The following is a 17,710-nucleotide window of genomic DNA, read 5'->3' on the forward strand; positions in this document are numbered from 1 at the left end:
GAGAAAATTATAAAGTAAATAGCTGCTACTATCATTATTATTATTTTGGTTATTTCTAACTCCATGAAAAGCATGCTGGATCTCTAAAGAATAACAAAAGTGTAGCTCTAATTTCTATTTCTTACACTTGCAACTTTAAGTAATAGTAATTCAAGTAACACTTTGGATGGTCACTAATAAGCTGCAAATAAAGTATAAAATTATTCTAAAACAAATACAACTTCAAGTGTGTGAGTGAAAATCTGTGATCACAAAAGACAAATAATCTGTAAGAAAGGGCAGATATTTACCAGTAAACTCCCTCTCAGGTTTACAGACCACTTTTACATGATACTAAAGACAAAACTTTCTTAGCCTAGCGAGCAAGCACACATACATTCACACAAAGGTAACGCAGCCCCAGCCCTAATGCCCTTATTCAATACCTGTCGATCTCTTCTATCTTCTGCATGTTAAACAGCAAGGATGGAACAATTTTATCCATATGCTGGGGTTCCCAAATGGTAGCCCGAAGTTCATCATTAACTGTTTTGCGAACCACGCCTTGAATACCCCTGATTCCAGCAATTCGAATTCTATAAAAAAGAAAATTGAATCATGAAAAAAAGTAATTTAAACAAGTCTGCTTGTTTAGCTAAGAGAGTGAATCCCCCCAAAATATTGTTATCTCAAGTCAATAAAATGAAAATAACAGAAGTCTAAGAAATTAAAATCTCAGAAATCTAAAATGGACAAAGAGATGAGGCAGCTCCAAAAGAGGCTTCCTTTCAGTCCTATCTTTTAAAAGTCAGCATTTAAAGTCTAAAAGGACCGTAAAATACAGTAATATCTAGTCTACATATAATTTCAGTAAGAGAATCAATCAAAAGCATTAGGTTTCCTAAGAGGATGATAATACTTTAAAGCAATGAGCTAAATTCTCTCCCTTTCTTGCCTACACGTCTCAGAAGCTGAGCAAACAGGATTTCACTCTCTCCGAGCACCTGAGTGCTTCCTCAGACTTTTCTCATGCTTCCTCTGGAGAGGCTCTTCCCGCCCTGAGCCCTTCTGGATGGAAGACTGAAGGACCAGGCTGGTTCCTTTCCAGGTCTGACAAGTGAGAACTATCAGCAGGGAGTGCAGACAACCTCAGCCATATGTATACGTCCCTATACACCTGTGTGTACTGACATTTACATTATCATGTGCTTCTGTGACTTAAAATTCATCCCTCAATGAGACAATGCAGCCCACCCTCCCATCCCGATCCACAGCCCCAACTTCCTCAAGCTCTTCCTCTTTCTTACGTATATAAAAACACCCATAGGTTCAAGAGTAAGAAGTGACTAGAAAATAGCATGGTAGCCTATTTGCCCTAAAACATGTTCCCTCTGGCCAAATCTGCTTACTTTCTTTTTCACTACAACCAAACTATCCACCACTGAAGGTCTATTCAGCTCATCCAGCACTGTCTTCCAACACCTACGAGAAGGGTTACAGAATGGCAGCTATGGGACGAGGGTGGCACTGCTTCCCAAACCCCTGGGGAAAAGACACAGGCCTTTGGGGGGAGCAGATGGAGAATGGGAGCTGGCAGTAACACAATGCTGAACAGGTGAGAAGTGAACTGGGAGACTCAGAGACAAAGTCTGCCTGTCTTGAAGTTGTGTCTATTCATGCTGCTCCCTAGGACATAAAGGGTGAGAGACTCTATGGCTATCACAAGTGGGCAAGCCTGACGTTACTACACGGTGTCTGCTTTATGCACCTGCTGCTACTCCTTGGGTGATGACAAGGTGGAGCAAACAAGATGACACAAGAATGGTGGCTGGTGCCTTGTGACACAGTAGCCTGAAGAGCACAGCAGAGTGTGCTGCCCCTGTCTGGGGGAGGTGTGCCTACCTATAGCTACTACAGCTACCCAGCTGGCATCCAATTCAGGTCTAGTATCTGGTCTAACCAATATATCCTAGTCATGACCTCAAAGAAATTTTATAGTTTCCTTATCAGTAAACAAGACCAACTGTCTCACCTAAAGCATAGGAATGTTTGAATGAATTAAGGTTTGAATAAATTAATTCATATAAAGTGCTCAGTCAATAAAGGGTTAAACAAATTGGCCCAGAGTAAGCACTCAATAAGTGTTAGTTAAGCGCTGTGATGATAATGATTATTTCTACCACAGCTGAAGGTTGCTCAGGAAATTAGAGTTTAAGACTGTGATGCATGACTTTACATGTGGGAACTGCTCCTGCAAGACAAATATTTTAAGAAAATCTTAACCGTTATCAGACCCATTCCCCATTTCCCACCGCAGAGGCCCTGAGTTCTATCTGGTTGGGTTTTGCTAAATTAAAGGGATTGATAATAAGTATCGCAGCTAAAACCTAAAGAGGAATACAAATATCCCTGAAGAAAACCAAAAGAGCTTTGACTTAAGGCAGAGCAGGAAAAATCTAGCCAGCTAAGTATGGCAAAGCATTTTAGTTTACTCATTTGTTTTACAGGGACTGCAAATAAAATGATGTCATTTTGGAATTTCAATTATCACAAAATACTAGAAAAACATCCAGTCAGAAAAAAGTACTACAAGGCCTCTCACTTGTGTATAGAAAATGTCAAGCTTCTTTTTGTAAACATTAATGAAAATTGTTACATGAAAATGTTCAAAAGACAAGATCTTTCAGTAGGGGGCGCTACATACTTAAAAATAAGATAATGTAATAAAATTTTGAATTTCTTAAATGCATCCTTTCATTAATTTTATGGATCTCACCAACACTTTTCACCTACACTGGTTATTATGTGAAACTCACCTCAACCAAAATTTAAGAAATGTCTATGTGCAGTTTATTAATCCTTATAATACTAAACTGAAAAAAAAAAACACACGACATTCTGAATCATTTCTGTATTTTAAAAGAAAGCAAAACTGTTATAATCTTTAAAAAATTGCCATTTTCTTTAGCTAATTTTTATACTTTTTTGCCCCATTAACATTTTAATGTAAGCCCCTGAAAACAGGGAACAGTTTTATAAAACATTTTTAACGTCCTTTAGGGATAAAAAAAGATATTTTAGTGGGGACTGGGAGACATAGGAAATTAATTATTACAAGATAGTTACAGTTATCTTTACATTTCTAAGGTTTTACCCTCATAATAAAGGAAGAACATCAGGAGTCTAAATGGCCTTGAGGAAAAATTATACTAACAGCATCTCAGACAGAAACAAATCTATCTGAAATCTCTCAGCTTCTTTCTCCCAAGTTAAAATAAGTTTTATACTTGCTTTTGTTTGTGTGAACCAACACTGCAGGTTACACACTAAAAGCTAGTTAGTTGTATTTCTGCACATCCCCTTATTTATTTTGAAAGAAAAGTAAATTACAAAGCATGCTAAATCTTGCTAAACTGGCCCCACATAACTATGAATTCAGGTTAGTTTCTTTCTTTCTAGTGTATTATGGAAAAGCTCAAATTACTTTATTTACCAGGGCAATTTTTATTTTTAATTCTTAACTTTCAGCCTATGTATAGGCTGTGTTTGGAGATAAGTATTTGATTCCAGATTATTACTAGGTTGTATTTAGGAAAAATGTTTAAAAATGCTCAAATTAGTTGTTATGAGAACCTGAGATTGACAATGACTAGTAACATACCATTCAATCTATGCATTCATTCAAAAGGCACTTACTGAGAACCTACTATGCGCCCGGGACAATTCAGAGTGTTAGTGATACAGCAGTTCTCAAAATAAAGCTGTGGCCCTCCTGGAGTTCAGAGTCCACAGAAGAGCAGAAGACAGAGTAACTGAGATGGGATGGGGGGTTAATATTTAACAAATAAAAGGTGGCCAGGGCAGGACTCTCATGGTAAGGCGACATTCGCAGAAATGTGAACAAAGTGAGGTAAGCAGGGTGCCTGGGAGTTATTCTAGAGAGACCGCTCAGTCCAAAGGCCTGGGAAAAGTGTGCCTGGTGTTCCAGAAGTGGCTGGGTTAGAGTATAAGGGGGAAGAAAGATAGGATGACAGGCTCTGACACTGGGGGTTACAGTAGTAAAGACTGAACTTTATTTGCGATGAGTTAAGAAACCATGCTCAAGTTTGCTACTTCAGTCAGTTCTAACAGTAAGAAGTTGTACTTCAGGAACAAAGCATGTATTTTCATGTTTCCTTTAGTAATTATTATGTAATATATAAGCATGGTACTCATTAATAAATCGTGCTATGCCTTTAAATTATAAAGTTAAACAATACATACTCCGTTCGTACATCTGGATCACTATGGCAGGAATGACACATGGCACTGAAGCGAGATACAAAGAAGTCATAACGTCTGTGATAGGATGGCGTGTCTTCTTCAATATTTGCAAATTTGACAAACTAAAGAAAATAAACAATATAAATACGTTACCACCTTTTTTAAAGTGGACCAAACACATTTATTTTCATTTATTACTTGTCACATTAACAAGCAATGTCTAAATAAGAAGCACTTATCATAAATACCACATACATATACAAAAAGAATTTTTGAACAAAGAACTTTAGAAAATCAAGGCTATAGCATTATGTATATTATAACCTGCTAATCCCGTTCCTTCTGAGTGAATGAGCTGACTCTCTAGAACAGAGGTGGGGAACGTCTAGCCCTTGTGCCGCAGAAGGCCCACAAAATCATTTGTTCTGGCCCTGCCAAGGCATCAGGGGTGAGTTAATGAAAAGTCTGATCCAATATAGCAGGCTAGTTTTTAAGTGGATAATTCTGTATGGCCCGTGAATGATGTTATAAACATCCAAATGGCCTTTGGCAAGAAAAGTTTCCCACCCCTGCAGGTCTAGAAGGAAAGGCCTTGCTCTGAAGCTCGCCTACATTTCCTGGGAGCTGGCTTCAGTGCTGCCCTCTCAGGCCCAACCTAGGGAATTTTCTTAATTGTGAGTAGGAAATCTTTCTGGACAGCTTTCTATACACAACACATGAGTGAATAACCTTTATACAACTATAGGACAAGGAAAAGGGGGACATAAACTGAAAGAAAACATAAACTCAGTAGAGGAGAAAAATACTACCTCCTTTCTAAAGATTAAAAAAAAAAAAGGAAATATCCATGTCTAGAAAATTTTAAATACCTACATGAATCATAGGCCTGGCCCTAAGATTCCTTAATATGCACCATCTCTTCTCATTAGCTTCCTTATTCATTTGAGGATTTTTTAATTCTGGACACTAAATAGCCTACAGCAATAAACTATTGATTTACTTGCAACTTTAAATATGTATGTAAACACCTGCCAGGCTCCAGACTGCTGGCTATAAAGGGCTACATCCAAAAGGATTATTCAACCAAGTTTACTGATACTTTCTGAGAAACAAAACTGAAAGAGCATAGGTAAATTTTAAAGAATGAAATTGTGATACCAAAAATATTTTAAATTAATTCAGCCAGAGCTGTCATCCCTTTTAAATTATACTCTTAGATGATTCACATTATCTAGAAAAAAGACACAAATAATACACTTGCTTGAGATTGAACTGAAGTTCATTACCTTCTGTATCATACACTGAGCTAGGTGTTTTCACAGGTTCTTTTTAATTACTCCAATGACACTGAAAAGAATGTGTCGTTTATCCCCATTTTACAGATCAGAACACTGAAATTCAGAGGTGAAATCATTTGCCCACAGTGACATAGTAAATAGTGAAACTGGCATTACAGTCCTGGAGTTGTACTCCACTTTTCAAGATTCCCACACTGCACACTAACCATATGAATAATTTTGGAAAATATTAAACCAAATATTTATACTTTTCATAAAAATAAACCTTAAATGACATGAAAAATGCTTTAAAAACATATAAAAAACACACACACACAAGTCTATACACAATATGTTCCTCATTTTCTAATATGTATTTTAAGAATAAATATAAAGGATTACTCCTGAATACTGGAATTACAGGTGTCTTTAATTTGTTCACTCTTTTACATTTTCTAAGAATTGTCCAGCCTGGCTGGCATGGCTCAGTGGTTGAGCGTTGACCTATGACCAGGAGGTCATGGTTTGATTCCTGGTCAGGGACGTGCCTGGGTTTCGGCTTGATCCGCAATGTGGGGCGTGTTTCTATCTCTCTCTCCCATCACTCCCTCGTCTCTGAAATCAATAAAAATGTATTTTTTTTAAAAAAGAATTTTCCAAATTTGCTACAATAAGTTTACATTACTTTTAAAATTAGAAAAATTTAATCAGAAATAAAAATGTGGCCACTAAAATGTTAAAAGTTCTACAAAAACTTTTAGAAGGAGGGAAACTTTATTCTCTTTTAATCTACTGGAGCCCCAAATAAAGGTGTGGTCTGTGTGATCATTCCAGAAGCAGCCCCTGTTGCCCCTGGGCATAACGAGTGGGTTGAAAGCAGCAGCTCCCTCCAGGGGAAGGCACAAGCCCATCTCCTTACTGACTTCATGGAGAAGCCTTCTCATTCCTGCAGCTCTGGGAGCTCCCAACCAACTCCAAACCCATATGTTCTGCGCTACAATACACTTCTCAGATGGAGGGTGAAGGAAAATGAGGCACAGTACAGTGCAGAGATTATGAACAGACTGTTAGATGGCTCTAGATTTGGAACCTGGATTTGCTAACATAATGTGTGACCTGTGAAATGGAATATTTAACTTACACAGTTGAGAGGTTCAAATAAGAAGCAAACAAAAGTTAGCAAAATGCCTTGCACATAGTATATACTCAACAAAAAAATAATCCCTAGTTTTCAATTAAAAATTGGAGAATTAGATTATGTTTCAAAAGGTACAATAAAAGACAGCAGCAATGAAATTCCTGACACTGAATCCCAGCTATACACAGCATTACTTCAATGGGTCTTTAGACAAGTTTTTAGCTTCAATTCGTCTATTAGTTGATAAAAGCCTAGATGGGAACATATAGATTGGCTGAATGCCTGAAAGCTTCCTCAGAGATGAAGGTGGAACTGAAAGACTGAACATCCTAGCTAATAAAAGAGTAATATGCAAATTAACCATCACTCCAACACAAAAGATGGCGGTGCCCAGTCATCTCAGCCCCGCTGGAGTCCTCCAGTCCCAGGGGCGGCCGCTGAGAGCAGGGCCGTTGCTGCAGTGACCCGGGAGTGGCCAAGCAGGCCCTGCAGACAGCAGAGAACCATGGGGAGTGGGCCTAAGCCATCAGTAGGACATCCCCTGAGGGCTCCTGGATTGGAGAGGGTGTAGGTTGGGCTGAGGCACCGCCCCCATACCCCCTGAACGAATTTCATGCACCAGGCCTCTAGTTATGTAATAAAACTAAAGACAAGAAAGATTATCCCTATATTTTATTTTCCTTTTCAGATATGCCTTCCCCAACCCCACAAATGCTTAACAAGCTCTGGTTTAGGATAGAAGAAAATGAGTGTGGTGAGCAGCAATAATTCAGAAGTCATGAGAGAAAGCCTGGGGAAATAATCCCTTTCTTTGATGGCCAACTCATCTTCTGTTGCCTCACGATGGGCTGCTATCACAGATTTCGCAAGGAGCAACAGCAAAACTAGAGACAAAGGGATCTCATCGTCTGCATCTGTACTGGTGCCAAATGCCCTGACCAGAGCCTGTGCCTTTCTAAGGTGAAGATGTTCTCAGAGAGATTAATTCTGAATATGCTGATTAAATTTAAAATCAGTTAAGCCAACGGTTTTACTCACAGAGTTTGTTCCAAGAACTTGAAGCTTTGGTTCCCCTGATTCCAGCAGCTTTGCTACCATATGAAGGAAGCTTTCTACAAATGGCTTGATGCTTTGAGAATGGCAAGCCATGAGAAGCTGGTCCAATGCCTCCATAGCAATTAAGACATACCTACGCGTAAGAGAGAAACAATGTCAAAGCCTTTCTAGCTGTCTTAAATCTAAGTGCTTTTCACTGGAAAACTACAAATGAGTTTATTCAAATGCACAAAACACAGCAGGGCAAATTCAGTAGTTTCTAGGGGAAACCTTCCTTTCCACAGCACTGATGGCCTTAGGTTATGAAACAGCCCTCATGCCGAGGGACAGGAAAACCAGCCAGCACGCCTGCATTTCCTCCTTCTGACCAGAACTCTGCCACAGCTTCTTTAACAGGACCTTTGCGTATATCTGTCTCTGCAAACAGGACATTTTGTTTTCCAGATTTTGAACCATATTTCTTTGTAACCATAAATATCATAAGCAATGTGCCTAAATTTCCAACATAATCTATTTATATGTGTAAACGTGAATATATAAAACATCAGTAACAACAGTTAAGGAAATGTCCCATAAATGTTACCTTACAATTCATTGAATTTTAAAGATTCTACTAAAAATTAAAATTCAGACTTTAGTAAACTTTGCTTCAACAATCAACTATAAAACTATTGTATGAAGACACCCAAAATGTTCCACGTGGTAACAATGTGGAATTGGAGAAAGCCAATAATCACTTGGGGAATAGAGTACCCTAAAAACCAGGATCACAGAATGACAATATGGGAAAGTAGTTACTCCAATTATCCAGGTTATCACTGTTCACACCCAGAGAATGGATTAAGGTGGTAGAACTTACTTATAAGTAGCTGGACACCACGCACCATTTCAAATCAGCATGCTTTCAACTTCTGAACCTTAGTACCCAAGCCTACCACAGTTCTCTCATTACTCTTCTGACAGGTAAAACGGAAACTGTGTTACACAAATCAGTTGGTTAACAGGATCTTTCTCTTTGTTTTCAATTTAGACACTGGTTTTTAAATTACTGTATCAGACTAACAGAGTAAGGGAGTCAATTTCTACTATTACCATTAAAAAGTCTCAGAAATTAATGGACGCTTCAGCTAAAGGCGACTCCGTTAACTAACATGAGTTTATTTTTAAAATCTGAGCACCAGGAAAGTAATAAAAGCTGCAGCATCTATATGGTATTACATATTTCCTAGTGTGGTATTACAGTGTCTTATCATCTACCTATCACTTTTGCCTGACTAGATGGCAAAATAACTTAAAGGATGATGTAACCTGGGGAGAATTTTCCAAGACACGATATTAGCATCAATGAGTTTCCTTACCCAGAACGATGTCTGACAACATCCCTGCTCAACCTTTCTGCCAGGTAAGAACCAATTCGATCCAGTTTCTCTGGAGCAGATACTGCATAAAATGTCAATTTTTCCATATCAGCTTTAACAAGGCCATCCTAAAAATAACAAGTTAAACAGGTTATCTATGTTTTCATGCTTATTTTTTTTTTATTTCTAAGTATTGCTTGCTGCATATTTCCCCTTTCTGGATTGGTGACTAAGCCATATTTATGCTGAACCTTTCTGGACATAGCTTTCTTAATGCTAATATCCACCATTTTAGATACACAGAATTTAAAGAAGTTAAAGAAATGCCCCATTTAGACAAAGTATTGAAATATACCTTCATAAGCAATGAATTTCTCTAACACATCATCATTTAACATGGCTGCATCTCATCCACTTTTTTTACCACTTACTAATTTTAATGAGGAATAATTTATATACAATAATCTGCACCCATGTATATATCATTTGAAATATGACAGCTGTATACATCCACGGAACCCTCAGTAACAAACAACATATAGGGTATTCCCATCATTTGCAAAAAGATGCTTCCTGACCTTCCCTCTCCGCTGACCACTGCCCTGCTTTTCTCACCATGAATCAGCATGTATGTTCCTCCCACATGTTCTTGTAGGTCATGGCACTTACCCTTACACTCATCTCTACTATCATGCTTTGTCACATCAGTTTTTCAATCTTAAACAAATGCTAATCAGGAGCTAACTTGTGATGGACACCAGGAATCAATGTGAGCAAAGAATTGTGTTAATTCATTTAATCCTCATGAGGTCCTTATGAAATAAGTACTATTTATCATTTCTACTGCACAATGAGACACTGATCACACTGCTACTAATTTTAAGAAATGGGTGGTTATCTGCCCCTCACTAGAGAGCTCATTAAAGGCAGGGACTATGACTGAAGCCCTCCGTGCCTGGGCACCTACTATCTGATCCATTTTGGATAGAGAAGATTTTTTTGTTGTTTAATAAGTTAAGATTAAGAAAGGTGGTCAACTGAGCTATGCATGCAAGGTTCATGTAAACCTTTTTTAATTTTCCTCTACAAATTGCTATTTAAATAAATCTTATCTAAATCCTTGGTAAATAATCATTCTCTAAGTTACCTGCCATCATTCCCATGGTCAAGTTTTCAAAGCTCCCTCACCACCCACAAGTGAAAGTGCATAAAGTAGACAGCCTGCCTGTCAATCCCATTCCTCTAGATCTGGCCTCTACCTCATCTTTAGTAATCATGTGTCTCAGATGACTGAGAGAAATGATCTGAATATTTAGTCCATTAAATAACATTTCTGGAATTTCAAATCAGAAATTGTGCTCAACATGATTACCACCCAACACTCTACAATTTGAAGGTTCTTGATCCCAAATGTACCTCTCTCTTGCTTTCCCAGGCCTTTTCTCTCACATGGCAATAAAGAGACTAACCTCGACTTCTCCAGATGGTGTACATCCTTCAGAGCTCAGAAAGTCTCATTTCTCGGAGAATGCTTCCCAGAGATTCCAACCCCTGATACCACCCCTGCTTTATGGGAAACAATACCACCTGCTTCACGTAACATTTTCACTTGCTGATTTATGCACTGTGATTTAATATTCAGTCTGTTTTGCTCTAAACCAATGGATGGAAAGCTCCTTAAAGGCAGGAACCTCATCTTAGGGTTTTTTATATGCCACATATTATGCAGAATATCTGGCAGCCCATGGCATTTAACTGATTAGCCTCCTCTAAATAGCTGGATGTTTACATTAGATTTGACTAAAAATGAGATATAGCTTGAGATATGTAAATTGTTAAGATAGCCAAAAGGTTTCTACAGTTGGCTACATTTTAAAATAAAGCAAATTCTGGAACTCAAACACGTTAACAATTTTTATTCATGTCCATTAACACAAGACTAAAGAAGTCTTGGAAAATTTAAACTAAACCCAGGTGCCTTGAAACCAGTAATCTTCCACAGTAAAGTGACTTTTATAAAAAATTTACAAGAATTTCAGTAAAAGGAGGACAAACTCTGCCCGGAGGGTTCTTACTTTACATCTCAATTCTCTTCTAAAAACTGTGTGGCCAACTCTATTTATTCTTTGAATCTTCGCTTCATTTCCTTCAGGCCTTTCTTCTCCCAAACCCAAATCAGATGCCATTCCAGCCCCTCCCGCACACCTCCTGCGCTTCCTCCCTCTTTCCCGCCATACTGTAATTGCCCATTCACTTGTCTAGGAGTGTGGTGAGCGCAGAGAGCCATGTCTGTGTTCACAGCTATAGTCTTAGCATTTCATACAAGTACTCTGGCACCAGTTCATAAAATTTTGATGAGTATTACTTAAATTCAGGAACTATAGAGACAAAGAACATTACCTATCCACTATTCCAAATTCATGCCTAATCTATGAGAAGGATCTGAAAATTAGACAAGCAAGCATAGGTCATTTTAAAACAAAAGAAGGAGAAGTATAAAATAGTAGTGTGCATGGTGAGATTCAGGAGTAAAAGTAGGAAAATGAAATTAGGGACCCCTAAGGGGGGTCAGCAGGGGAAGGATGGGCCAGCAAAGAGAAGGATATGCAGATGTAGATCAAATTACTTTCGGGTCTTCAGGGAATATGTTGTCCACCAGGCGTTTGTAGCGAGGACGCAAAGCAGAACAGCAGCAACACACTCCTGTTCAAAAGAGAATAAAAGCACAAAGCACAGGGGTTATTCATATTGTAAATGGACTCAGAAACTAAGCTTCTGCATTTTAATGGGTTATTTAAAATGAAGGGGGGGGGGAGTTTAAAATGCCACAAACAAACAAAAAAGTACGCAGATTCAATTACTGATTAAGAAATGAAAAGGTTAAATTTCTTCTTCCCTCCCCAAAGACACCAGGTCAAGACGAATATACTAATGAGTTATTTCAAAGTTCCAGACCAAATTGTTTTGGGGCATGTGTGTAAATGTACACACACATGCACACACCTGCCAACTTCATCCTATAAAGCAACAACATAATTTGTATCTCCTTTACCTCTTCTCAGATCTCATCTCATACTACTCTTCGCAACCCCTACACTCCAGAACCCCCCAACCCCCACCACTCCTGCCTGACCAATCCACTCAGCTCCAGCCACAGTGGTCTTAAAATGACAGTTCACTCCTAGTAGAGCTGGTGAAAACAGTGAATACTTGTATCTACGCAATGATCATATAAGGAACTACCAATAGATGGGAAAACAAGCTCAAGGTAAGTCCAGGAATTTTTTTAAAATCCTCACAGACTGCTGTGCATATTCTCAGTTGCTGATGTCTTGGAAGGAGCAATGGGTATGGATCCAGAAGTCCTGGGCTCATTCCAATTCTTTAACTCAAGTTCCTACATGGCCCCGGTTAAGGCACATCCGCTCTCTGGAAGAACTATGTAAGTGGGAAGGATCAGTTTTCTTGTTCTGCAAACTAATAACTTCATAGGAATATTGGTCTTGAACCATTATAAATTTATTCTCATAATTGATGAAACTGGGGTATATGTGTCGCTGTATAAGTGGGCATTTGTATGTATTTAAAAACCAAAGTATGGGATGAGAGAACACTTGAGCAACAAGTTAAAAGAACTCGGATCTAAGCAGACATCTGCTCCTCTCTTATCAAGTAACGTTATGCAAGAGACTTGTCCAGATCTCTCTTTGCTCATGAAGTGTGCATCATTCCCGTATGCAGTCAATACCCAACGTCAACCGAGGGCCCAGCACAGGCCAAAGTAAGACTGGTCCAGATCTGCAGTAGAGTGAAGCCATGAAAAGACATGATGAAAGCAGGACAGTTAAAATGCATACAGCATCTTTAGGAATCACAAAACATACATGCACAAATTTACACACATAAATAATGCATACGTTATTTAACATACTCGCAAACTAGTGAGGTATTATAATTGCAGCAGAACTGACCACATAACTCACTCTACAGCAGTGGCTGGGTGAGAACCCAATGCTAACTCTACAAGCCCAGGCTCTTCCCACACACAGTAGATATTAGTGGTCAAATCAATCAACTGCCCAATATGTCATTTGCACCTACTGCGTGGTATCATGCTAGATGCCAAAGATACAAGGAAGTATGAAAGACACAAGCTTCTTGCCCCTGAGGAGTTTATAATCTGCTATTTAAAAAAAGCAGTGAATAACTCAGTAGTCTATACTTAGGCTGGTAATATAAAATGCTATCCATTGTTTAGGATGCTTTTTACTTTAATAGAAGAAGAAACAAATGGCAAAGAATCCATTAGGGGGATTTTTTTTTTTCACATTAACTAACACCAAAAACATCTGCACTCTTTTTAGAGTCCAAAATCAAAACAAAGGTCTGATTATTACCAAGAAAATCAAGGGTAACAGCCAAATAAGCAAGTCAGGTTTCTGTGTTCATTATACGTAACACAGATATACTTCAGATAAATGCCAACGCACTGAAAGAACTTAAACCAAACTTCCTGCAGGGCACTGAGCACCAGCCCAGGTATGCTACAACGAAAGGAGCTTACAGTCTGGTAAGAAAATGAAAAGACACTTTGCGAACACTAATGTGAGGCCAAACAGTAAATTCAAATTGCTGTCATAGCAAAGGGGCTAAAACAGGTCTCAGGGCTCCTAGTTTCCCATCAGGATGGTAGCTACATTATGCTCAGTAGTTAAGGATTCTTAATACGCTATGAAATGTCAGTCACACTGACACTTTCTGATATTCTATATTGCGCTTAGTTTAAAGAGGCCTCAAAAAATCTGAACTTGGGATACACACATTATTCAGTTCCTACTTTCAGAAATCTTAGGTCTACTGAGGGAGACAGCTGAATAAAAAGTCAAAATGCCAAATAGGCAGCATGGGGTTACAGGGCATGGGCCCTGGAGACAGACAGACAGACAGACAGACAGACCTGGGGTGGGCGGGTTACTTTCTCTTCTCGTGCATTTCCACAATAGTTACATAGGTGTAACCATGCATTTTCCATATTTATTGGGAAATTAAATACAATTATATGTGACGTTCTTATGAAGGGTGTAACATACAGTAAGCAGTCAATAAAAGGCTAGCTATTGGTGGTAGTGCAGTAAGAGAAGCCTAACAGGTATTTGAGGCCCTTGAGACAGTATTCCCAACAATGGCAAAACCTTTGCTGTAAAGCAACCACCTAAAACTCAACCAATTTCACAGGTGATTCACAGAAGCTTCCAGAACGGCAGCACAGGGGTGCCTGCCTCTCCTGGACATGGTGTGTACAGTGCTAGCCTCGGCACCTACCAGTTACTCATCTGAGCGCTCATTCCCGCTGGGCGGTCACTCCCCTCTGTGAATGCGGAGGGAGGCTCAGGGGCACCGTCTGTCCCATCACAGTTGGCAAGGAGAGGAGCTGGGAGTCAGCCTCTCTGATGACTTCAAGGGGTCATTGCCACACGACATTCAAGTACTGAACAACTTCTAAATCCCTTTAAACATCTGAGCATTCCGCATTCCATGCCCAATGAACAGGCTGCAGGAATGTGCCTAACAGATGAGGAATGCACTTCTGCGCAAGAAAATAAAGATCACATCAAGTTTCCCCACAGGACCCCACACAAACAAAAACAAACACCTTCTTGACCACTTAGCATAACTGAAAAACTACCAACTACAGAGAAATAAAACCAGGTTTAAAATAGCCATTTACTTGAGTTTCTATAAAACGAGACCATATTGAAGATAAAGTTATAATGACTATGACAATAATCACAAAAGAAATAACTATCAACTATACTTAAAATAAGAGAATGCTGAACATATAAGCATCACAAGCAGAACGACAAGGAAATCACTGGACCTACTCAGGCACAGGAATGCGGTGGACTCCCTGGTCGGAGTCAGCTCGTAAGGCTTTTCGAGGTCGGCCGCAGGGACCTGGACGTAGTCTCTCATGCTGTCGGAGGTGGCTTTCCAGCCGATCTTCCTGCCCCAGGTCCTTCCACCTACTGCGCAGGCAGCGCCGAGCTCACTTTACTTGTACTTGATTAGCAGAGGGCACCAGCGTAATGGAGCTCATCGGCTTGTTACTGACATCAAATGTAAAGCTATCGAGAACCTGATAATATCCTTATCAAATTCTGCTGGCGGGGCCCAACAGCGTCAACAGGATCTCATGCAAGCATTCGTACTGCTAGTTGAAGAAAAGCAGATTTTCATAAAGTTCAAATAAGAAAATAGAAGTACTTAAAACTGTTTTCCTTAAAGCATTCCTTTAATTCCTCCTTTTCTTACTTCTGACCTCTTCCCAATATTCTCTTTTCCAAGGAAAAAACCGGGCTAAGCACATCACCAAAAGCCTGAAGCAACTGGCAAGTCTGAGCAACATGAATTCTTCCTTTACATTTAATCCCAGCATATAAAGAAGGTAGCCCACTATACTTCCGGAGCATGTGGCATTCAGAACCCTGCTAATGATACACTTGGGAGGAGAAACACGAAGTCTCAAGTGGAATAACTAAGCTATGAGAAAATGGAACTGGGACAGGGTTGGAAAGAGAAAAATTATGATCCCCCAACAGTGCCAGGCTTATGGGGCAAGTTGTTCAATACACAGGAAAATCCTTCTACCTGCTTCTCAGGGTTATAAGTTCTAAATTGAAATAAAAATTTCCTATAATGTAGAATTCACTTAAAACAGGTTAATATCTTTTTAGTAAAATTTGCATACTCCTGTTAACCATTTCTTTTTTTTAACCATTTCTTTTTTAAAACACCCTAAGACAAGCTTCCTCCTAGCTCCCCTAATACCACTTTCATGTGGACTCACCAATGTCCCCTAGCCACGCCTCTAACACCCTCCCTTGATGGGAAGATTTAGAATTAATTTCCAACCTGCCCTAACATATCCATAAGAGGATTCGAGGAACGGCACAGAAGCCCTCATGGTATGGATCAGGCACCTGGGCACACAAAGGTTCTGGAAGAATTCTGCTTACCTGTAAGTGGCTAGTCCACCAGCAAGTACTTCTAGTCTGTGATGACATTTGCTTTCCTGTGCAATTCTGTAAGTTTGGGGGTTTGGGTAATTAATAAAGACCCTTTTTAAAATAAGCTACTTACACTTTTGACTGACTATATTATTCAGTGATAATTTAAATTTAACTGGAAATATTAATGTCTTCATATTAAACTGTTACTAATCTATCAATGCCTCTGTTATTAAATACCACCATGGTACTGGGTACTTGGTATAAAACTATCCTCTAAATCAAAAATAACTTGCTAACACTGCCCCTGGAGTTGAAGAATGCTGAGATCCCAGCATGGGAATCAACTGTATGGCTTTGGAGCAGGTTGATCTTTAAGAGCAAAACATAACAGTATCTACACCTTCTACATAGCAATTATATCACCTTAATTAATTCTAAATTATAATGGATTAGGAATTCATTGACATATTTAGGGCTCATAAAATTTCATACTTTTAAATAGGAATAGCTGTGATTACTGGGTTTTAGTCCTTTATGTATATTTCTACCATAGCACTTGTAACAATTTATTGTACTTATTTATATACATATCTGACTTTACCACTAGAACATGATACTCTAACATAAAGCCCATATCTTATTCATTATTGTGCATGTCTGAAATACAGCAGACATTATTTTAAAAAATGTTGCTTTACTAAATGAATGTAGACCCAAAGCTTACTGACAGACAAAATGAATTTAATATCTGCTCTAATATGTGCTATAAGAATCAAAATAATGACAAAGTACACTATCCACTAAATAAATGCCAGAACAATATGATTTCTCTAATGTATAGATGACAATGTCAACTGACTCAGTTTAAACAATTAATGGTTTATTTTTAGGCCTGGCGGTAATCAATAATCAAGGTGAAAAGAGACAGGCTGTTTTTTTTCTATTAGATTTTAAAAATTCATCACTTCAAGATTCTAGCTTGTGGTGTCCAAAACTCTTTAAGAGTCTGCACCACATATTCCCTTCAAGGTTAAAATTAAAAGTCAAATTACACATAAAGTTAGTACCAGAACAACACGTTCGTTTCATACAATTAAAAGGATTTAAAATATTACAGTCCCACTCACTAAACAGCCCTCCCAAGTATCAAATACTGAAGATATAAATATGTATACATACCATATACATATATAAAGCCTGTACTATGGTGTTATTCCTGTACTTTAACACATATGTACAGGACACTGTGCTAAGGACTATAGGGGATTTAAAAGGAACTATCTATTTGAAAAGGCAAAGGAGCCTTTGTAGTAATTGAATTTTACAATAATATTTTGACAATGTTTGAAGACAAGGGATGTCCAATATCAAATGGACCACACGGCCATAAGGGCCACCGTTCAGAGAGGAGGACAAGACATGTCCAATGTCAAGTGGACCACAAGGCTATAAGGGCCACGGTTCAGAGGAGAGAGAGCACCTGCAGCTCGAGTATGGAGAGGTTTTAGGGAGGACACGGGCCTGGGCTGAAGCTCCCCTGAAGAATGAGTAGACTGAACTATAAGGATAAGCTGGGACAGTGAATTACAGTCAGATGGAACAACCCAAGCATCTCTAACTTACTTGGCA

The 17,710-nt window shown here is 38.8% G+C and overlaps 1 protein-coding gene across 1 annotated transcript in view; it reads right to left on the reverse strand.

Annotated features, from left to right (window-relative positions):
* EFR3A (EFR3 homolog A) overlaps positions 1-17,710 on the reverse strand; it is a 56,739-nt gene that overhangs the window by 26,898 nt on the left and 12,131 nt on the right. Inside the window, exons 3-7 of the mRNA XM_081111107.1 lie at positions 11,698-11,774; positions 9,072-9,199; positions 7,696-7,846; positions 4,243-4,364; positions 426-575 (exon numbers count right to left, since the gene is read on the reverse strand). Of these exons, the coding sequence (XP_080967233.1) occupies positions 426-575; positions 4,243-4,364; positions 7,696-7,846; positions 9,072-9,178 (530 nt within the window). The 5' untranslated portion in view covers positions 9,179-9,199; positions 11,698-11,774. The remainder of the gene's footprint in view (positions 1-425; positions 576-4,242; positions 4,365-7,695; positions 7,847-9,071; positions 9,200-11,697; positions 11,775-17,710) is intronic.

The sequence above is a fragment of the Myotis nattereri genome, assembly GCF_964212035.1.
Source record: "Myotis nattereri genome assembly, chromosome: 17".
Lineage (NCBI taxonomy): Eukaryota > Metazoa > Chordata > Mammalia > Chiroptera > Vespertilionidae > Myotis > Myotis nattereri.